The 22,369-nt window shown below is 45.1% G+C and overlaps 1 protein-coding gene across 1 annotated transcript in view; it reads right to left on the reverse strand.

The window, feature by feature from the left end:
* PAPPA (pappalysin 1) overlaps nucleotides 1–22,369 on the reverse strand; it is a 245,348-nt gene that overhangs the window by 70,990 nt on the left and 151,989 nt on the right. The window contains exons 11-12 of the mRNA XM_058302490.2: nucleotides 2,767–2,880; nucleotides 1,706–1,841 (exon numbers count right to left, since the gene is read on the reverse strand). Coding sequence (XP_058158473.1) covers nucleotides 1,706–1,841; nucleotides 2,767–2,880 — 250 coding nt within the window. The remainder of the gene's footprint in view (nucleotides 1–1,705; nucleotides 1,842–2,766; nucleotides 2,881–22,369) is intronic.

Here is a 22,369-nt window from a genome sequence, read left to right on the forward strand (position 1 = left end):
AATGATGTGGAAGGATGCAGTTAGCGGAATGGTTGCCAGCTATGCTGTTAGGTGGACCTCAGTTCGAATCCTCCTTCAGAACTTTGCTAATTATAGGATTCCAGCAACCTGCTAAAACTCAAGTGTCCGCAGCAAAGCGATGAGATCATTTTAACCATGTCCTGCAGGCTTGCTGTGCTGGGGGAGTTTGCACTTTTGCATGCGTGAAGCTCCGAGTTGAGCAGGGCTGGCTGTGAAGCCCCCCTGGGGATACCCTGATGCGGAGAACAAGAGTCAGGGTGCAGAGAGACAGGGAAATGTGGAAGCCTCAGGCTTCAAGTAGCAGGATCCAAGGAGCTTCTGTGAAACCAGACTTTTCCCCACTGTGTTGGAAAACCTCTTCTGGAAGCCCTTTGCAATGCCAGGACAACTGTGAAAACATTTGCTTCTCACTTAGGGAGATTTCCCAGGAATCCAGATAAGTCCAGAGGGGTTTTCTTTCTTTTCCTTATTGATATGTTCCTCCTTACCCTTGAAACTAACTAACTAAATAAACATGAAAACAAAACATAAAACGTTCCCTGCTCCCTTGGCTTCTGCCTGACCCTGGCCCGACCTCTTGCCTGATTGTTCCCGGCAGGCCTTTGAAAGGAGCCCTCCATGAATGCTGTGGGCATAGCTTCTAGCTTCAAAGCCCTTGTTCCCTGCAGAAAGGATCCAGGCCTCCACGGTAGTGCAGACCTGAACCTAAAATTCCAAACATCCAAACGGCTGCTCAGAGCTCTCCAGGATATACTGGAAATGGAAGGGGAGATTAGGATTTTCATAGTGCCAGGTCTTGTACTGGGCATGGTCCTAGAGTCCCAAGTAATATCTCATTTAAATCTCACTTGCCCAGGAGGTGGGTGCCACAGACCTCACTGTGCTTATGAGGAAAGCAAGGCTCCAAGTGAGGCACCGAGAGGTCAAGAAACTTGATCACATGGCCAAGGTCATGAGTACCGCAGATGGGATTCGAACCTTGGCCATCAGCTCCTGTCTGGGCCCTCTCGTCTCGTCTTGTCATGAGGGTATGCAGAAGGGAGTGCCAGAGCCAACTCTGGCCTTTGTCCTGTCACTTGATCTTGCTTTCAGGGGACCTCTCAATAAGTAGGACCTGACTCCTCATCTGCCTTGCCACTCCTGAAACTGACCTTCTATTATTCCTACTCCCATTGGGAAGTTCTCTGGAGGTCATGCTAGAGACATGGCTGCCTCTCTGGGGGCATTCACAAAACACTTCTGAGTATAAAATGCAATGGACCATGATTCCAAAAATCTGGCTACCGTGACCCCTGACTTGTCATGTGATCTGGTATATCTTAATTCCTTTCTTTGGGTCTCAGTGTGCTGATCCATAAAAATGGAAGAAATGGCCCCAGCTCAGGGTCCCTGCTAGGTATATTGAGGATCATTTGAGAGGTCTGAAGCCACAGGTCTCCGGCAGAAGTGAGCTATTGATGGGTAGGCTTTGACCTTGACCCCATATCCCATATCTTTCAGATTCAGGCTTCTCAGGATATGCAAGCGTGCTCTGTCTTGAGGGCAACCAGAATGCAAATTGAGAAAAAGCAAGGAAGAGGAAGGGAGAGGGAAGAGCTCATTCTAAACTGATCCTTATAATCACCCAGGAAGCAGTGTGGATGGAGGTGCCAAGAGCAAGCCAAGCCCAAGAGAACATGCCTACCTAGATCATGACTTTGATCTTTGGTGTCAAGCAGCTGGATGCTGATGGTCTCTTGTTTTTGGTCCCCATAGTATGTCCCATCGGTTACCAGGTGGACAATGACAGCTGCAGCAACCATTGGCTGGGAGAAATAGGCCTGAAATGTAGAAGACACAGGAGGCTTGCTCACGTGCTCAGAGTCACGTGGTGGGGAACCAGCCACAGGGCAGGAGATCTTCCATTTCAGGAACTGGGCTACTTATCAGGGTCCAAAATGGGGACAGGGAGACAGTGAAATCTGACAGAGCACAGGCTCTGGGGCCAGAAACCCCATTCCAAGCTTGGCTTTGCCTATTCCTGGCTGTGTGACACTGAAAGGATGTCTTTCTGGGCCTAAGTTTCCCCATCTCTAAAAATAGTCACAGCAAAGGATTTCTGTGAGGCTACAGTAAGGTAATAGGAGTAAATTGTCTGGCAAAGGGACTGGAACATAATAAAATCACAATAAATGGTACTTATTATTCGTTGTCACTTTTCCATGTTGGCCTTTGAACTTGACATCAAGGAGACAAAGCTAAATAAGACATGACATATGTATTTCTGGGTACTGTGGAGTTCAACGTAGGTCAGTGACCCACAGATCAAAATCCAATACAATCCAGAATCCTTAGCCAGGAAAGCAATCCATATACAGCCATGTAATACCTTGTGATGAATGCCATCTAAGCTGACAATGAAATGTGTAGGACCAGAAGGGAGAGAATCTTCTCTATAGGAATCAGTAAGGACTTCAAGGAGGAGAAGACAATTTCAAAAGGCCTTGAACAATGAATAGGAGGTTGAAGGCAGACAAAAGTATCAAAAGGTTTTGCTAAAATAAAATTAAAATAAAATAAAAAAAGAATGAGTGGGGGCATTCCATGAGCAATTAAGGGATTCCATTTCAGGAAGCATAGTACCGATAAGTTTTTTGTTCCCTGTTCTTAAAATTAAGACCTTCAATGGGCAGTGACCTTGAGAAAGGCCATGGGAGTCAGTGCTTTCTGGGGACCACTGTTGGAGACTATAGGCTTTCAGCTTACCCATAGCCAGAAGGTGGTCTGAGCCAGCTGGGAGTATGGATAGGTGATGGTACAAGGATACCAGGCATACTGGGAAATGCCTTCGCTGAGATCTATCACCTTGGTTCGACACACCTGGAAACAGGAAATGAAATATATATATTGGTTGGAGAGTCTCAGAAATTCAGTTAAATTAAAGTAGGTAAACCTTTACTATCCACTTATTTTGTTGGGCAAATGGATAATTCTCAATGCTATTAGGAAAGAATAAATAAAAGAATAAACGACACAGTTTGGTAGTAGAGGTAACAGAGAGAAACAAAATTCTCACAGGAAACAAATCCTGGAGGAGTTGACATCTGAGTTGAGTCCTGAAGAACAGGGTAGAGAATAGGGCAGAGGAAACAGAAACAATGGCTCAGAGGAAAACAGAAAACCAGATGCTTTGGTAATGATAAACTGCCTGGCATTACTAGAGCTCAGGGAATATGGTAGAGAAAGTAGGAAGAGGGACCAGATTTCATGCAGTCTTGAATTCTAAGTAGACCAGTTTGGAACAAATCTGTAAGTTGTGCTCAGTTCTATATTTTCAACAGAGGATAGATAATGGCAGTATGAGCATTTGCTTCCCCATTACCAAAGAAAATAAGCTCTGTCATTTCATATTTATATATATTCACATATCAGCATTCATTCTTAATGGTAGATATACTAAGCAATGGTTAAAACACACAAAAAAACTGGAAATGTGCATTCAAGTAGAATTCTTCAAAATTAGGAGTTTCCCATATATCCACATATTTCATTCATTGGTTCATTCATTTTTCCAAATAATATTTACTATTTTCCAAGTACTCTGGAATTAAATGGTGGACAAGACAGATGCTGAGGAGCTTAGAGTAGGCCACATGTGCGGATACTAATCAAGAAATCACAATTGTATACATTACTGTAAACTGAAAAAAGCGCTATGTTAAAAAAGGATGGGAGAGGCAGATGTGACTTAACCGATTGGGCTCCCGCCTGCCATGTGGGAGGCCATGGGTTTGCTTTGCAGGGCCTCCTTGTGAAGGCAAGCTGGCCTGTGCCTGTGGAGAGCTGACAGCCTGCGGAGAGCTGACAGTGGGTGTCCATGGACAGCTGACAGCCCCTGCCCGTGGGGGACTGGTGCAGGGGTTTGGTGCTACTATGGGAGATGGGCGGGCGCTGAGGGGCGCAGTAGGGTGGGCGCAGAGAGCAGACGGCAGGCAAGTGGCAAGAGAGGGGGAATAAATAAATAAATAATAAATCTTAAAAAAAAAGGAATGGGAATAGTTGAACTGTTCTTAAGGTTGGTCAGAACTTTGGCAGTCATCTCAAATTAGTGTTTTCCCTCTGATCTCTAACAGGGCTCCTCTCTCAAAACTTTTCTGTGAATTTGTTCCTATCATTTCGTATGTATCAGTCTCATCTGAAAAATAAGGCTGACCTGGAGAACATTAAGGACCTTGGAAGTTATTTAAAAAAAAAAAAAGTGAGGGGAAACGGACTTGGCCCAGTGGTTAGGGCGTCTGTCTACCACATGGGAGGTCCGTGGTTCAAACCCCAGGCCTCCTTGACCTGTGTGGAGCTGGCCCATGTGCAATGCTGATGCGCGCAAGGAGTGCCGTGCCACGCAGGGGTGTCCCCCGCGTAGGGGAGCCCCACGCGCAAGAAGTGCACACCGTAAGGAGAGCCGCCCAGCGTGAAAAGAAAAATGCAGCCTGCTCAGGAATGGCGCCGCCCACACTTCCCGTGCTGCTGCCGACAACAGAAGCGGACAAAGAAACAAGACGCAGCAAATAGACACAGAGAACAGACAACGGGGGGGGGGGGGGGGGGGGGGAGTTAAATAAATAAATAAATAAATAAATCTTAAAAAAAAACTGAGATAATCTAATCTTAATCAGACTAAAGAAAACACGTATACAAACACACGTAAAAATGAAAAGGAGAAGAGTTATATTCAAAGATGAAGGATGGTCATTCCAGCAATGTCTACAGTAGCAAAAGATTGGAAACAGACTATAGGTTCATCTGTTGGGGAAAGGATGCATAGAATTTGACATATTCATATGATAGAATTCTATACAGCAAATTAAGAGGAGATTGATATACAGGGATGATACTAGAAATATTTAATAACAGGTTCAGCATGGGCCCTGCCAACCCAAATGGAAACCCTAACAGTGAATTCATAGACTTCAACATGGAAAGCTCACAAAACAAAACTGAGCGGAAAAAAAGTTGCAAGTGAGTAAGTACAATATGATTACATTTATAAAAATCACACAAAGCAAAACTGTATATTGCCCAGGGATTCATAGACATGAGAGTAGAGGAATTAAAAATGGAGTACAAAAGTACACATCAAATTCAGAGTAGTAGTTGCCTTTGGGTAGGAAGGAAAGAGAATGGTACTGGGAGTAGAGAACAAAAGAGATTTTGACCTTGTCTGCAGTGTGCTATTTTGCTTACAAAAAGAGACTTGAAGCAAATATGACAGAATTTGAATAGATGTCAATTCCAGGGAGTATATACATAAGGGTTTTTGTTTACATTATCCCATGAAATCTTCTGAATTAAAAAAAAGAGAAACAACTCCAAAACATTGATTCAGAAATTCGATGTGAAATTGGCTTAGATATGAAATTATGGACATCAGTTCCCCTAAATTGCTCCTCTACAATGGGTTCAGTGTACTGGACTAGGTGTGAATTTTCTGTGGCAACCAGTTCTTATTGCTCTTGACATCACCAGGGGCTGCTTTTAACATACCAAGTATCTCCTCTATAAATGTGCTTTAATTCAAGTATCCCTCTTTCCATCACTTCTTTGGATGATTCTGGCTTCTAGGAGCTCTTGGAAAATAGTCTCAGTTCTCTTTACAACAGTGAGATACCTACTGAAATCAAGGTAAAACCCATGGCTGTATTGTGATCTACAATTTCAAACATCGGTGTTGTTTTTCAGAGAAATTTTACATTTACAGAAAAGTTGCAAGACTAATAATAAAGAGAGGTCCCATACGCCCTGCCCTCAGATTGCCCTAACGTTAACTTCTTCATCAATTCATTATTGAAACTTCAAATAGAAGAAGTTAAGTTGCTTAATCAACTTTAGGGAATCACAAACCATCACCCCCTGGACGTTCTGCCATGGTGAACTGGCTCTGGTGGGGACTAGTTACCTTGCCTCTTGGAACCTCATTTTATTTTTATCATCTGAATGTGGGATTTGATCATAGGTCTTCAAAGCATTTTCTATGGATTTCTAAGGTTCATGGGAGGGATTAGCCTTGGGGCAAGCATGTGGGGAGAAGGTCTGCTTAGTTTTCTCTCCATTGTTTCAACCAGAGTGTCTCCACTCATCTGCTTTATATATTGAGCTGCCTTGCAATATTTCATTTAAGAAAAGAGCTTCACTGCTTTAAAAACATTGAAAAGTATGGAAAGGTGGTAATTGCCAGGGTCCCTGCTACTTCTCTCCCCATCACTCTCTCCCTCTGGTGTCAGTGGGTTCTGGGAACACAATATGAGTTCCCTGAACATCACAGGTAAGTTCTCAAGGATAATAAAGGTGTCAAGAATCAACCCTCTCATTGGCTAGGAGTTAGGTAACATGTTTCAGTTACTCAAATCTCTGAAAACCTAATAGCGAGGATATTAAGGGTAACACAGCCCATTTTAATGGGCTGGAAGACGTTTTCAAGTTTATTTATTTTTTTTGAACACAACTGGGACCAAGCTGAGGCAGACCTGCCAGTGGATTGTGTTACATTTTACAACAGTGCAAGACTTTGCAAAAACTATCTATGGCATTTGAAATCCAGGCCAGCAATTCGACATGTCTCATTTTGGAATTCTTCCCCTTTGTGTTCCTAGCTGCCTGTCCCCCAGCAGAGCGTGGTGGAGCACATCTCTGGAGGCGCGTGGGGCAGGGGTGTAGGGGGTGGGGGCTTATCTCTGCATCTAAAGCATTCGTGGTCAGAGAAGTCTCTGACATGAACAAAGCCCTCTTATTACTTAAATACAATTTCCTCTTATCTCTTCAGGTCTATCAGCACTAGACAGGGCTTTAGAGGAACACGCTGATGTTATTTTATTCCTCTGTTTTCCTATTTAGTTTTGTGTTTGTTTCAGGCTGGCTGCAATCCTGACCAGGGATGGTCAAAGCAGATCAGAGAGGAACAAACAAATCCAGCTGAACCTTTGCCCAAAGCCCCAGTTGATCTTAAAACCATCTATGCTCCTGGGGAGGTGGGGGGGAGTTGGACGAGAAGGGGGAACCAAACACTCATAAGGCTTCTGTTTTTATAGACATTGCATGAATTCGCTCATTCAGCACCACTTATGGTGTGGGGGGAGGGGCATGCCAGGCTCCCAAGCACTGAGAAGAATAGAGCTTTGCCCTACGGACACGGATGAAACCTCAAGGTCACTGATGCTCTGGGGATGCTCTGTTTGCATACACCTATGCTTTTGCACCCCCACAAAAGAGTAAACCCACAAAGCATCACTGAGCAATGTCGATTTTACTGGAAATTTTGTGAGGAGACAATAAGAAAATTTATATCCCACACTATACAAGGACTCTTAAGCTCCTCCCGAGTTCCTCTTCATGTATTATCATCTTCCTTTCTGCAGATTCTTCTGTATCACTGGCTCTAGTCTACCTGACTTTCCCGACCTCTCCCAATCTCTTCCTCTTTGAGATCTGCACTCTTCTCCAATCTCATGCAGAGCCATTTTTTCTTCGCTCCGATTCTCCACTGTTGCACATACAAATCCTCTTGATACTGCAGAGAACTCTACTCAGACCCTGTCTGCAGAGCTGTTAGGAGATTGGTTGTACACTGGACTGTCACACTGGGATGACCAAGACTTGGTTCCTCCTTTCAAGTCACTCATATTCCTGTGGAACATAAAGGAGGGCAGCCTCTAGGATTTGGGTTTCCCTTGGCAGATAAAGAAGGGGGTCTCCTGTTGCTGAAGCTTATTGGTCTGCCTTGCCTAAAAGGATACATTTTAGAAGAAATCATGTAAAGTTGCCAGGCAAGAGCAGATGTGGTTGGGTGGGCCAGCACCATCACTTAGGTCTTCTCAGGGTTGGAGGAGAAATTACCCAGCAGCCTCTTGACTACTTCATGGACAGAGAACTCACTTCCATATAGATACTCCAATTTTCCTTTGGACAACTCTTCCCAATAGGGAAACACCTCCCTGAACTTTCTCCTGTGTTTCTAAGTAAGCTTTCTTACTGTTGAGTTTTAGAGTAAAGGGGAGGTTGAATAGACTATCTATTGAGGACATTGCCTTTTCAGTGTTCTGGGGTAGGGTGGGAGGTTGTCTCACCCAATGTCACTCAGCAAGTAAGTGGCAAAATTGTGAAAATTCAAAATATTCCAGCTTCCAGAACTGTTGCATTTTGCTCACTATGTTCTCCATCTTCTTGATCCTATCTTTGTCATATAGAACCATCTCCAGTGAGATTTCTCCCTCTTTCCCCAAGAAATCATGGCTGAAACAGAAGAAAGCAATTCTAGTGCCCATGCTACTTTCTTCTCCAGGAGCCCAGTCCAGGGTCTTTTATGGAAACTGGGCAGGTCACTGCCTCTTACCTTTATCTTAAAATCTGCAGTAACCAAAGGACAAGCAACTACTTTTCTCATTAGCTCTAAGGGAGGACACTAATGGTTAGCTTTACACTCAACAACATTTTCAGAGTTATCTGTGCTTACTTCAAGTATGGCCCATGGAAAAAAGGAGAACTGGTTTAGTTCTGGCTGTGTCACTTTTTAGCTGGGCATCTCCCTGAGCCTCAGTCTTCCTATCTGCAAAATGTAGCGGTTGTACTGAATACTCTCTATGTGCCCCCAGGATAAAGACACCCATAATAATAATATCCATCAACGGTCTCACACTCACAAAATTGCTTAATTCTCACATTACTCTGTATGGTTGGAATCATGATCCCATTTTCCAGAGGAGGAAAAGGAAACACAATGGTTTTAATTAAATCTCTCAAGGTCCAATATCCAGTTGAGTGTCACAGTCAGGAGTTGGGCTCTGATCATCCTAATTCTGTGTTCTGTATGCTCAGTTATGAAGTCACATGGCTTGCCCAAACCTCAGCTTTCTCTGATGGAGAAGAGGGCAAGGATTATTGTTCTCTTTGCCTCTAGTCCCTCCACACTTACTCCCTGCTCCAAATGGTCTCCATAATTAACCTTCCAAAGTGAAGTAGTAATTACATCTCCCTGCTACTTATGAACTCTTTCAGGGTTTTGAGCCACAGGATGGAGCCCTTCCTCGACATAGCTCACAAAGACCATTGGGACCTGGTTTCAGTCACTCATCCACCTTCATTGCCAGCCACTCTCCCTTCCCACCCACCAGGCAGGTGTCCACCACACATGTATAGAGTGGTGCTCCCTTCTCCCAGGACAGCTTTCTCCCACATGCCCTTAACCCTGGACCCCTCCCGCCCCCCCTCCCCCCCCCACTCAACGATGCTTGAGCTCTCCCCATGGGCTGCCCTTCCCACAGCTCATTTTGTGAAATACTACACACACTTCAAAGCCAGTCTCAAATATCACCCCTCCTCAGAAAACTTTTGCCCATCCTCAGGCCAACTTACCTGCTCTCTCTTACATGTCCATATAGTTCTTTATATGTACCTCCACTGCAGCACTTGCCAAGTTGGATTATAGTTGTTTAGAACCCAGTCTGACCCCTTTAAGTGCTGAAGATTTCCAAGGTGAGACCCATGTCTGATAAAACCCAGCAGATTGCCCAGCCCAAATGATAGAGTTAGTGCCAAGTGGTTAATAATGATAACAGCAACATACATTGAATGGCTGCTCTATGGCAGGCACTGTTTTAAGGGCTCTGTATGTACTAAATCATGCCGCCTCCACAACAATTCTGTGAGGTGTGTACTATTATTACACCCATTTTATAGATAAGGGAGTTGAGGCCCAGTAACTCGTGTAAGGTCACACAACTATTTATCGGTGGAACCAATGTTCAAACCGGGCACAGAGCAGCCCCCACACTTGGCCATGAATATGCTTACATATCTTCCAGGGCTATTAAGAGGCTCCAATGAGAAACTGGATATATTTGTGCCAGATGGATCTCAAATCCCAGCCACATGGAGGACAGACTCAGGATTTCTCCTTGTTACTTTTTCCTGGAACTCTTGAAATAGAAGCTGCTGCAGCAGACCAAAGCAGGCCCTTAAATGTCTGCCCTGGGGCAGGGTGATGTGGTAGAAAGTCCTGGATTGTCAGGCAGCAGTCCTGCCTCTTAGAACTGACCCAACTGCTCTCTTGCTTTGGCCCTTACCCTTCCCATTTGCAGAAGGATAGAATAAGATGAATTAATCTCCAAAGGACTTTTCAGCACTGACATTCTGCCACCTTTTCCATTCCAGCCTCTTCCTGGTGAATGCTGCTGAAGAGTGTTAATTATGACGTGAAGCATAAAGCAGGCGAAAAAACAAACAAAGACACAATTTGCACCAGGTGAACATCCTGTCAACCTCCAAGACTCATGGTCCCCAATTCTTTGATACTCTGAGGCTGAAAGCTGATTTTATAGCCACCTTTCTGGCTTAGATAACCAGAAGAGTAACATAAAAGTTGACTGAAGCCATTCCAGGTATGCGTTCTTGGGTTTTATTTTGTTTTTCTTTTCTTTTTGTGCCTGAAATTGTATGCCGTAAAAGAGTTGGGAGAAGTTCCTCCCCAAGAGATCTGAGCTCCTTGGATAGCTGAGCTTGGAAGGGTCTCAGAGGTCACAGTTCTGGCCCTCATGTTTTTCTAGGTGGGGAAACAGAGGCCCAATGGGGAGGGGAGAGACTGAGCCACATGAAGGCACAAAGTAAGCTCCTCTGTGACAGGCCAGGATGTCTGGTGGTGATGGACATCCTGGTCTGATGGAAGTAGAGGCCTCTGTGGCTCCAGGACTTGGGGACCCTCATCCACTCGAGGCACTGCCAGTCACTCCATCCAGCACTGGCCTCCTAAGCTCCTTCCTTTGCAGAAGAATGTTTTCAATTAGAGGAGTTAAGGATGTTTTGCTTTCAAAGGGTTTTTTAAGTCTAGTTTATCTTCCACCCACACACGATGTACACAAAGGAGGGGAGACATAGGGAGAAGAGGGGGAGTGGTAGATCTGGTATTTTCCCACCCAAGGGAGATGCCATGAGATTTCTATTGAGTTTCACTTATGCAGATTTACATGCCGCTTTGTCAGTCACGGGAGGGAGGTAGCGCTCTTCAAACCTCCAGCCTTTCCTCTCCAATTTCCTCTTTCCACCCAAAGGGACCTGACAATCAGCCACATAGAACAAGAGAGGAAAAGGAATTGGTGTGTGTGTGTGTGACTCTTACACATAAACTCACGTGTACACACGCACATGTGTGCACGTTCACACATCCAAGGCAGTGTTTCCCAGTTTTTCTACGTAGGCCATACTTTAACCTCAGGTTCACAGGTCAGGCCGGAGTTCATCCTTGGGTATGAACTGTTGAGATCCGGGGGCCATGGAAGCTTCAGGAGGGAAAGCCTGTGAAGAAGCAGCATTTCAAGTCACAGTTGAAAGGTTCTTGGAGACATCAGGCCGCAGACTAGCCCAGGTGAAACGACAGCCACATCTGTACAGCCTGCTTCACTGTGTCTTCTTAGAATGCATTGGTCCCTCCTCGTTGCTCCCACGGGGCAGAGGAAGAGAGTGAACACCTCTCGAGAAACTCTCAGGCCAGGATGCTGGCTGTGTATTATCTCACTTCACCCTCAAAACACGCCTGAGATATAAATGTTTCTGTCCCCATTTCAGAGATGAGGAATCTGAGCTCTGGCAAGGCATTGGGTCACACCACCGAGGCTGCCCCACTGGTGAACGGCAGAGCTACAGGGGGTGGCAGACCCACGCTGCTTTGACTTGAAGTCCATTCTCTTCCCCCGCTGGGGCTTGGCCTTCCCATGACTCCTGCTCAGTGCCCTTTGTGTAATATGCCCTTGCGTTGTGGTTTCCTGTCTCTTTGCCTCTTCACGTATGGCCCTGGAGAACAGTGCCTGGGTCTGATTTATCTCTTCTTTTAGCCAGTGTCTAATTCAGGTCACTGGATGGGGCTCACCCAATGTTGCTGATATGGAACTGATGTGGCTTTTCCAAGGCTACACATGGGATCCAACGGTGACATGTTTGACCTAGAAACCCAGGCCTCCAGAGGCCCAGGCCATGGTGGAAATGATAGCAACAATGTGGTGCAGGGAAGGTCCCAGGTGACCCAGGATCTGTTCCTGAACTGGAAGGTGTTGCAGCCAGATGGATCTGCCATCCCAGGTCCACATGGAATTGGAACACAAGAAATGGAATGATGACAGTGATAGCTGGTATTCAAAACGATTGCCTTCATTAATATAATGCACTCCAGAACTCATCTGAATCCATTATTTTATTTAATCCTTAAAAGCACCCTGTCAGAAAAATATTAGTATTATCCCCAGTTTCCAGAGGAGAGACTGAGGCTGACAGGAAGTGCAATGGCCCTGTGCCCACTGGACCAAAAGAGGCAAACGATAGCATCAGCGCTACTCTTCCCCCATCTCTTTGGGATAGACATCGCTAATTAAATAGTGCATTTTTTTCCTCTGGGCATAGACCTCTGAATCCTTCTCAACAAATTACAATATGTCAGAACTGCCCTAAGAGATTAACCCTACTTGCAATCCTTGAACTTGGTTCCTTGAGGGCAAGAAATAGGTCTTGCTTGCAGAGGAAGGTCTGAATTAGGTGCCAAGCAAATATCAATGGAATAAAACAATGAAGTAATAACAATAAACATTCTTGATCCCTTCCTATACGTACATCAGTCTCACTAATAGGTCCCTCACACGGATTATCTCAAGTCGTTGAGGAATGAACAAATGCAACACAAATGTTTCGGCTCCCAGTCCAGGGCTTGCCCCACTGCCTCCAGTGTATGGCTCTAGACCTCCCTATCTGAGTTCTTTTCCTCCCTCCCATGCCCATCCCTGACCCCTCCTATGCCCCTTATCCTAAACTCCTCACTGAAATAGAACACTCTAAGGCAGGGGTTCTTAACCTTTTTTTGTTCCATGGACCCCTTTGCCAGTCAGGTGAAAGAAAGCCATGGACCCCTTCTCCGAATGCAGTGGCAGATAGGCAGACAGTTTTATGACACTCAACGTTGGAAGTCAGCGAAAATAAAGCTAATAAGTTGATGTTTTTCAATTCAAGCTCTTGGACCCCCTGAAATCTTTCCACGGATGTCCGTGGACCCCTGGCTAAGAAGCCCTGCTCTAAGGGCAACAGAGGGTTAACAGATACACAACACACACACATACACATGCACACCTCCAATCCCCTCCTCCAACCTCCTTTTTACACACTTAATAGCAATGAAAAAAAAAAGGCAGGCTTTCTTTTACCAACCATTAGAAACAATTATCACTTTCCCCAGGCCTCCAGAGCAGCCTCCCCTTGGATGCCTGCCTTAAAGAGATAGAGAGGTGGGGGAGGGGCAGATTGCCTTTCTTACAATTTCAGGATTTATTATTTGGCATAGACAGACAATCAAGCAAAGAAGCATTTCCTGTGCTGGGCGGGTATGTGGAGAGATGCCGCCTCCCTTCCTCCCTGAGTTCTGGAAATAGCAGAAGACCTGGGGCCTCCAGGAGCCGCTTCCAGATAAGATAACTTGGCAGTGGAGGTCCTCCAGTCTCAGGCTCGGCTCTGGGGTGATTAGCACCTCATTGCCCCGAGGTCTGTCCCTAACCTATTAAGCATTTCACACTCCTTAGGGGTCTAATATCCTCCAGGCCTGCACCTCCAGACATTTCTGAGTCCTGTGATTTGGGGTGCAGGACCCCTGACCTGACGAAATGACCTGGAGGAAAAGCCGAGGCTTTCCACTGGAAGGGGCCAGGGAAATCATTTAAGACGTAAGAGTCATGGACTAGACATCATATATTGTTCTACAGGATGCTAATATTTTCCTAAGAGAGGAAACTAAGCGTCTTAGAGGAATAATGGTTTAGATTCCTAGAATTCTAAAGCGGAATAAGATCTGCTCATTCAAACTGCTTAATTCAAGTTGCAGGTAGAGCTCAGGGCCGAAACTGGGCTGCTCAACATTCTTCTACGGGAAAGGCTGATGCTGGTGGGCTGAGAAAGCATCCATCATTTACTGACCAGCTATTATGTTCCAAGAATGAACTCCTTGCATTCCCATGAGGCAGGTACTGCCATCCTCCTCCTTACTCAGTCTGCAGATAAGGAAGCTAAAGTTCAGAGGGGATAAGCCCCGTCTCAAGACCACGCCCCTCAGGAGTGCGGAAGTTCAAATCCCATCTGTGCCGCTCCTGAGTCTTCCTCCTATTCCTGGTCCTTTAGCCCCACACAGAACAGGTGATGATCATAAGGGTGGTGGTAATAATGGTGGTGACGATAAACAGCCAAATTTTCATCCATACCATTGTCAGATGGGGAAACTGAGGCCAAGAGAGGAGGTAATAATCACAATAGCAGTGGTAGTCACTATTTAAATAATGATATGGGTCATCAGTTTACACAGTCTGAAATGTGAATTCTTGCAACATCACCTACAGGGTAGACATTACCTCCCCTGTTTACAAAGCTCATCCTTTGGGCCCCAGACAACCATTTTGAGGAGAAAGGATGAAGGGCAGGTGGAGGGGGGGCACGTACTTAGGTTTCTCCGCTAGCAAATCCTCTAACAAGGGAGAGTGATTAGTGTCGGATGTGGCAGTCGGCTTTTGTGCCGCTGACAACTGCTCCCTTCAAAGGTTTGGCCGGGGCTCATTTCACACGGGGCCTCCGCAGGCTGCTCCCGTCCTTGTAATTATGCCATTCACTAGTCACCCAGGCCTGCCTCTGAACTCCTGACCCAGCAGTGAAAGACTTGGGATCTCATTACTAATCTCTTAAGCCACCTAGTCCTCCAAAATACATCCATTTAAGTTGGAGGCCAAGGCTTTGGGGGTGGGAGCCAGGGAGAGGGAAAGCCCAGCACAGGGACTTCTCATGACATTGCCGTTTTCCCTCTCTGGCTCCTGTGGCCCAAGGCCCGGGCCACCTGGCAGAACTGTCCAGCTCTGCACAGGGAAGGTCTTATCGAGGGGCCCAGAGCTGAGGAGGCCCTTGGTTGGGAAGGGCATCTAGGGCCACCTGTTTGTAATTGCAAGGATGGTGGCGGGGAAGGGAGATAGGGGATGCAGCCTGTGTTTGTTTTAATTATTATTATTGTTGTTGAAAAGGGAGGGGGAAAATGAGCAGAAACTGCTAACATCTGGAGGCTGCCGTCTAGTTTACGTAATCCCCCATAGCAGAGGAGGAACACGGGATACCCGGCCAGATGGTCCGTGGGTGACTTAGCGGTACATGTGCCCCAGAAGAGTAAGACGCTGGCGAGTTAGGAGAGTGGGATGTGGACCTTCTTAAAATTCTCGTGGGGCCAGAGGCTGGGGCCTAGGGGCTCCCAGAGATCATTTTTTCAGAAGAATCAGCTTTTCTTCCAGCCAAATTCATATTTTTCTCTTGTATTTCCCCCTCATTCATTCATTCATTCAAAAACATATTTACTTAGCACTTATCTACTCATTAGCCCCATGGTCTACGTGAGGAAAATGGATCCCAGAGGGAAAAAGCAATAAAGAGTCAATCCTTTCTCCAAAATAACTCCTAGATCCATGGGGGCAGGACAGTGAACAATTCAGCAAGCCAAGGCTCATAGAACAAAGTGGTAAGTTCTGTGTTGGAGGTATGTGCAAGCTGAGGGAAGGGCATGGAGAAGAGAGTTACCAAGGCAATCTGTGCCTGAGGGTCAGGTCTGAAATGCAAAATCTTAATGTCAAATAGGCTCTGGAGAGCAGGGGCTGGAGAGAAAAAAAGGCCAGAAAGGGGAAAAACTGGGCCACAGCTGAGCCATGACAAACCCAGTTTCCCAGATGATGTCAATAGCAGAAGCATGAAGGATAAAGTTCGAGATGCTGAATCTTGCAGCAAACACAGTTCTGAGCACTAAGATTTTTTAAAAAACACATATTGCTATCTTTCTGTGGTTCCAAATCTCTCTCTTTTATCTTACATTTGCTTTAAAACCAGTTAATGAAGTTTCACAAATTCCACATCAGGATATAAACTCTGAATCAGAGCAAGAGGGCACTGTTAGTTTCAACTCTAGATCAGAAAACAGAGACATTGCCATCATTAAACGAATACAAAAACAAAAACAAAAACCAAGACAATGCCAATGCCAGGTAAAAATCCTGAAACATTGTCTATTTCATGTAGAGCCCAAAGGCATTGTTTTGTTGCCTCTAGAGCAGTGGCCTGAGCCCTGAAAGACTGCCACTGGAACACCAAGGCACCATCACACTGAAACAGGTCAGGACAATGTCATCCGTTCTAGATCTTAATACCCAAACACTGCGTGGTTGAGACTTTGATACCCAAAACAGAGGATACAAACCCAGTTAGCTCTAGTCCAAAATGCATTCCCTACTGGCTATAGAGTGGAACTTGGAAATGCAGCCAATTCTGAAGCAAAACACTGCCTGGTAGATTGAATCATGCCCCCAGCAAAGACATGTTCAAGTCTTACCCCCCAGTCTTGTGAGGCTTTGTAAATGGATCTTCAAAGATCTTATTAAGATGAGACCAAACTGAATCAGGGTGTGCCTTAATCTGGTATGAATGGAGTCCTTATAAGCAAAGGAAATTTGGACACGGGTATAAAAGCCACAGGAGGAGTCAGAAAGAGGCAGATTGCCACCACCAGAACACTACAGACTTTGGAGAATGCATGGCCAGCCTATACCTAAATTTTGGACTTCCAACCTAGAAAATGTGCGCCAATAAATTCCTGTTGTTTAAGCCAACCAGCTTGTAGTATTTTGTTACAGCGTACCGAGCAATCTAAAACATGCTGAAACATAGAGATCTCCCCTATTCATCTCAGAGCCACTCAGACAGAGGTAATATATCTTAAGAAGCCTCCAGACCTATTTTTGGCCTCTTTCTGGGAGCCTCTGGATGTGCATGGGTTAACCAGAAAAGGGGTGCCCACATCCAAGCTTAGTGTCTGGTCACCAAAACCCCTAGTGAAGAATAGTTGAACAGTGGTTAATGGCAGTCTTGACCACACTGGTCTATTCAAGAAAGGTCAGAGGAGTGATTTTTCACTTAAAAACATCTGTGTGTTGAAAGAACAAGACTTTCTCATGTTCATAAAACTAGGAGTTTCCAGGTTGCTAGTTGTTGTTTTTTTCTCCCTTCTCTCCCTTCTCTTCTCCAGCTTTCCTAACTAAGACCTGTATATTCCATGTTGTGTCCAGGATTAAGTACCAGTCATATCACCTGGTCACAAGATGCCAACATGGTCATGGAGACCACATTTGTCCCTAAGTTCTGCTCCTCAGTGTAAACCTCAGGTCTTGGTGAGCAAGGGCAGAAAAGTCCTGTGATTGGCTCTGCTCTCTTTGCCTTTGAAGAGGAGGCAGTGGCAGGGCTCTTGCCAGAGCCTCCTCAAGCTTGATTACTCCTAGCAGAAGGCCCCAAAGATGGCGATACACCCATGAATGCAAGGAAAGTTTTAAGAAGTCTGGGCATCCTGCTGACCTCCAGCTCAAACAAGCCTCCTCTCATTCACAAAGACAGGCTGGCATTTCCCTCGGACCTGCCCCTCCAGATTCCAGAGGTAGGAATTAGGAATCATGGTGTGCCAACTGGGGGCTTTGTCCATCAGATGGCCCCCATCAGCAGATTCCTCTGAGGGACAGGGACCATCCAGAGTGATGCTTTCCCATGGTGGCGGGCTTGGCCCGAGGCAGTGCACATCTGCACAAAAGTAGGGTGTTGAAGCAGCTGTTCTAAGAAGTTGTCCCTGGGAACAACTGCAGCATGATCTGGGATCCACAATATGAATGCCTCAACAATCCCTACACCTGCCACTTTCCTGAACCTTCCACTGAGCAGTGAAAGTCGCATGGGCCAAAGGGATGCGGCTTTGAATTTGTTTCCGCAATTTACTGAAAGCATGCCCTTGAACCCATCACCAAGCTTAAATTCCTTTACTGCAAAATGGGATGACAATATCTAATTTCTAGAGTTGTTGTGATAATTAAGAGTTCTTACACATGTGAGTGTTTAGACATAGCCCTGCACACTAGAAAACACACAACTCACATTCTTCTCCTTCCTTCATTCTTCTTCCTCCTTTCTTTTTAGCTAGGTTGAGACAGTCTTGGGTTCAAATTCCATAAGCCCTACCCCACTCCTGGGTCAGCTGTAGAAACTTGGGTAAGTTACTTAACCCTTTGAGCTTCAGTTTACTCTTCTATAAATCAGTGAAAGATACAGTAAATACCTCATAGTGTGGTTGGCAGGCATATGTACAAAATGGTGTGACTCACAGCCTAAAGTACCTGATAGAGAGTCACTGTCCTGCAAGCCAGGCTACTAGCCATATTTCTATCATTATCATCCGTTATTATTATTAATTATTATTTTTACTATTATAGTATTATTTAATTGTTCCCTTTCATCGGTGCCTCAATTCTATATTCCTTCTTCCTCCCCCGCTCATACTCCCTTATTTCTATCTCTTATTCCTTTACTGCTTCTTGTTCTAGATCTCTCTGGGAAAAGAAACCCTTCAAATCTCCATCAATCTCTGCAAGAATCGAGCCATGGAGATATAACTGAGACCTCAATCTTTCCCAGAAGAGTAGTAGGTAACAGATAAAGCTTTTTTCCTGGAGTCCAGCTTCCAGAAGCTGTTTCCCAGTTTCTGGGCAAAGCTGTTAGCAGAACAATATGCAGTTTTATTCACAAATATTTATCATATGCCAACTATATGCCAAACTCTGATTTTGGCACTGGAATGGAATACTGACAAAACAACAAGAACAAACTCCTGTCCTTGGGCAGCCAGCATTCCTGAGGGGAAAATCATGGAGGCACAGAGGAGCAGAAAGAACACAGGCTGGAGCTCAGCGTGTTCTCTCATGACCTCTTCTTTTATCTCCTGTGTGGCAGCTGCCTCACTTGTAATATTATAGACTGGACCATGGGATTTTGGAAGGCCCTTCCCCACTCTGGTCATCTACTGTATTAACAAGGGAATGTAACAAGGCAATGGAAGGCAATCACTTAGAGACACGATTTGTATATTTAATCCAGTCACAAATGATACCTCACTCAGCAGATATTGTTTGCAACAGCATTATTCAATGAATCCACCAGCACTTTCTGAATATTCCCAGTGGAGAAGACCCTATGTGAGGTCCTGGAAAAAGCTAAAGGTATAAGATGGAGCCCAAGTCCTTCAGCATCTCACAGTCCATTTGGGCTGAAAAGCTGTGGAAACAGGCAAGGACAAAAACTAAAGGGCAGCCCCTACCCAGGGCCATTAAAAAATTTGAGAAGTGTTAGGTAAGATCAGAAGTGTGAAGACTCCTCGTGAAGCTCTTCCATACAGAAAAGGCTGTATGGAAGAGGTGCTGCATGAATGAGACCCTGAGTGATAGGTAAGTCTTAGAGAGGAAGAAGAGGGAATGATGGTGTTTCCAGATAGAGAAATGGAAACCCCAAAGCATGTGTGGGATAGTGAACAGCCCTATTCTGCCTAAAACATGCATGTTGGGTGAAAGGATGCAAAGAAGGCTGGCATGAGGTCATACAAAGCCTTGCTTGCTAAGGATTTGGATTTTATAGGCAAAGGAGAACAACAGTAGAAAGCCTAACAGGTGAGAGGTCATTGGACCCAGTATTGTCTGTACATTACAGAAATTGTCCTCCAAAGGCAAAAAATTCCCCAGACAGGATTCATGCATACTTAAAAGATTTAAGACATCATATCAGGAAAAGATTGGTATGTTATTATCTCACTCTGGGAAAGTAAGACATGCTATTTTTTAAAAAATCATACGGAGGTGGTTTGGTGTAACAAAAAGTACATGGGCTGTGGAACCAGCCCAAACTGGATTTCCTTCTATTCCACCACCCTTTGTGAGTCTCTGTTTCTCCACTTGTGAAATGTGGACACAATTCCTATGAGGCAGGTTGGTTATAAGGATTTAATGCAACAACTGAACAAAATTAATTTAGTCTGTACTTACTCTATGCCAAACACTGTTCCAAGTGGTTTTCATGTGTTCTCTTGTTGAATCCTCACAATCATCACTTGGTTTTCCTTTTTCACATATAAAGACACTGGGGCCCGGAGAGGCTAAGTCATTTGCCCAAGATCTTAGAAGAAATGGCACCCCTGGGATGTGATGAACTCCACACTTGCACTGTCCAGGAGGGTAGTCTGTTATGCCCAAAGGGTAACTTAAATTTCAATTCAGTTTTTGAGTCTCAATAGCCACATTTCAAGGACTCCCTATGAACATGTGGCTAGAAGCTGCTGGATAGGGTAGTGCAGATATAGCACTTTTCCCTCATCAAAGTAAGTTATATTGGCTAACGTTGGTCTGGAGGTCAGGCTCTTAACATTGACATGTGTCTGCCTCCTCCGGAATGCAAACTCCTGGCCATAGCTCTCCAGTACATGCCAGTTTAATCTCTTTCCTCCTATTGTACCAAATTGATATTCCCTTCTGGACCCTGTGCTGCCAGGCAGCTGCACTGCAGACATGGGCCTCCCCCAAGTGGCATCCACATTCCAAAAAGTGGTTTCCTACCAGCAGACCAGATCTCTCCCAAACCTATGCCTCCTCCAGGGGCCTCTCTCCCAGGATGGATAGAAATGTGAGACATTGGCCAAGTGTTCCCTTCACCAGCTGTACATATGAGTCCAGTTTGAGAGAGTCTCAGGATGGGCAGGAGGCCTTGGAGGGTGGCAGTTGTTGGACTGCCTTAGCACAGAAGCTTTCCTCTCAGCAAGGGCTCCTCTCTGAGCTCCTTTCTCCTTAGAAAACCAGCATGCAAAGATGTTTACAGGCCTTCCTGGTGCTTGGGTCTGGCTGAAGAATTAGGGTAGTTTTAAGAAACTCATGGCTGGGCTAGAAGAGAGGATAAAGGGTCTCTTTGGTCTGCTTCTACAGATAACACATCAAGACTAATTTAAAATCTAAGGGTTGGGGATAGAGTAGGGGGCAAGGGACTTTAAAAGAACAAAGGAACACACACACAAACAAAAACAAAATCCTGCACATGGCTAAACCCCAACTCCCTTCGAAATCTCATCCTTTGGACCTGGCTTGAGAAAGTTTACTTTCAGACTTAGAGAAATGAGCATGTGGTTTTGGGGACAGAATTCAATACCACCGAAGCAGCAGGCTCAGCAAGCTTGACTGGATCTCACTTCCTAAGTGCATTACAGCCTCGGAGAGTGAGTGCTGTTTACATTTTTTACATGTTTCTTGGGTACAGAACATGAAACTAAATTACACAGCAAAGGCCATGCTGGCTAAATGCCCACACCGCTGCTTAAAACAACAACAATAAAAACAGAAAGAAAAGAAATGAAAGACAAGAACAGAGAAGAGTCTTAAGGGAGCCTGAGGGAATGACAGGGATGAAAGGAAGATGTCTGTCTGTCCTAAAGCAGGGAAGTTATAAAAAGAGGATGCGGAGAATAAAGGCAAAGAGAAAGGGGTGGGTTGGGCTTGGGAGGGGAGAGAAAACAAAGGCCAAGGAATCTTCCTAGATGGGTTGTGAAGTGGGTTGGCAAGGTCATGCCTGCTCTCCACGGAGAACCAGTGGAAGCAGCACCAAACCACAAAGTCTTGCTCATTCTTGGGTTTCAAGAAAAACCCAAGAGTCAACTGGCAAGTGAGGAATGAAGACTTGCTATTCAAACCAGGCTCTCACTGCTCTGTGTGGCAGTTTCCCTGGTCAATTAATACCTGCTTGCTATGTGCCTGACATGCTAGGCCCATCACCCCCACCACCTCCAACCCCATTGTTTTCCTTTCTTGTAAATTCTCATTCTTCTGCCAGACTCAATGTTCTTGGAGATAATATGCCTTGGTAGGGATGTGAATGGACATGAACTGTATATTCTACTAAGAGGTAGGCATGTACTACATGTTATATGTGTTGGCTTGTTGGATCTTCATGATCATCCCACAGAAACTCAGCAGGTCCATATCACAGATGAGGGAAACTTGGGCTCAGAGAAGTGAAGTCACTTGTCAGTGGTCAAACAGCTAGTAAGGAATAATGCTCAAACCAAATCTTTCTAGCTCTAAAGCTTATGCTTCCTCTGTGAAATAATATCCCCTCTATGGTCTTTTTATTTCCCCCAAATGCCCAACTAAAAAGAAAAATAATTTCATAGTCAATTTCTCCCTTTATTCAAAATCACCCCTCCCTCTCAGTAGTCATCTCAACATTAACTCCATTTATTCATGTATCACAGTACTCTGCCAACATTGGTCTTTATTATTTGGAAGTGCCTATTTCAATGGCCCCTTTTCTCCATGGGATGATGACACACGACTTGGGGGCAATGGTTGCACTGCTCATCTCAACATCAGCTCACTGCTGAAAAAGACACTTCGGCATTGTAGATCACAAAAAGATTCTGTTGATTTTGAGTCCA

This window comes from Dasypus novemcinctus, chromosome 8, assembly GCF_030445035.2.
Source record: "Dasypus novemcinctus isolate mDasNov1 chromosome 8, mDasNov1.1.hap2, whole genome shotgun sequence".
In the NCBI taxonomy this organism is placed as follows: domain Eukaryota; kingdom Metazoa; phylum Chordata; class Mammalia; order Cingulata; family Dasypodidae; genus Dasypus; species Dasypus novemcinctus.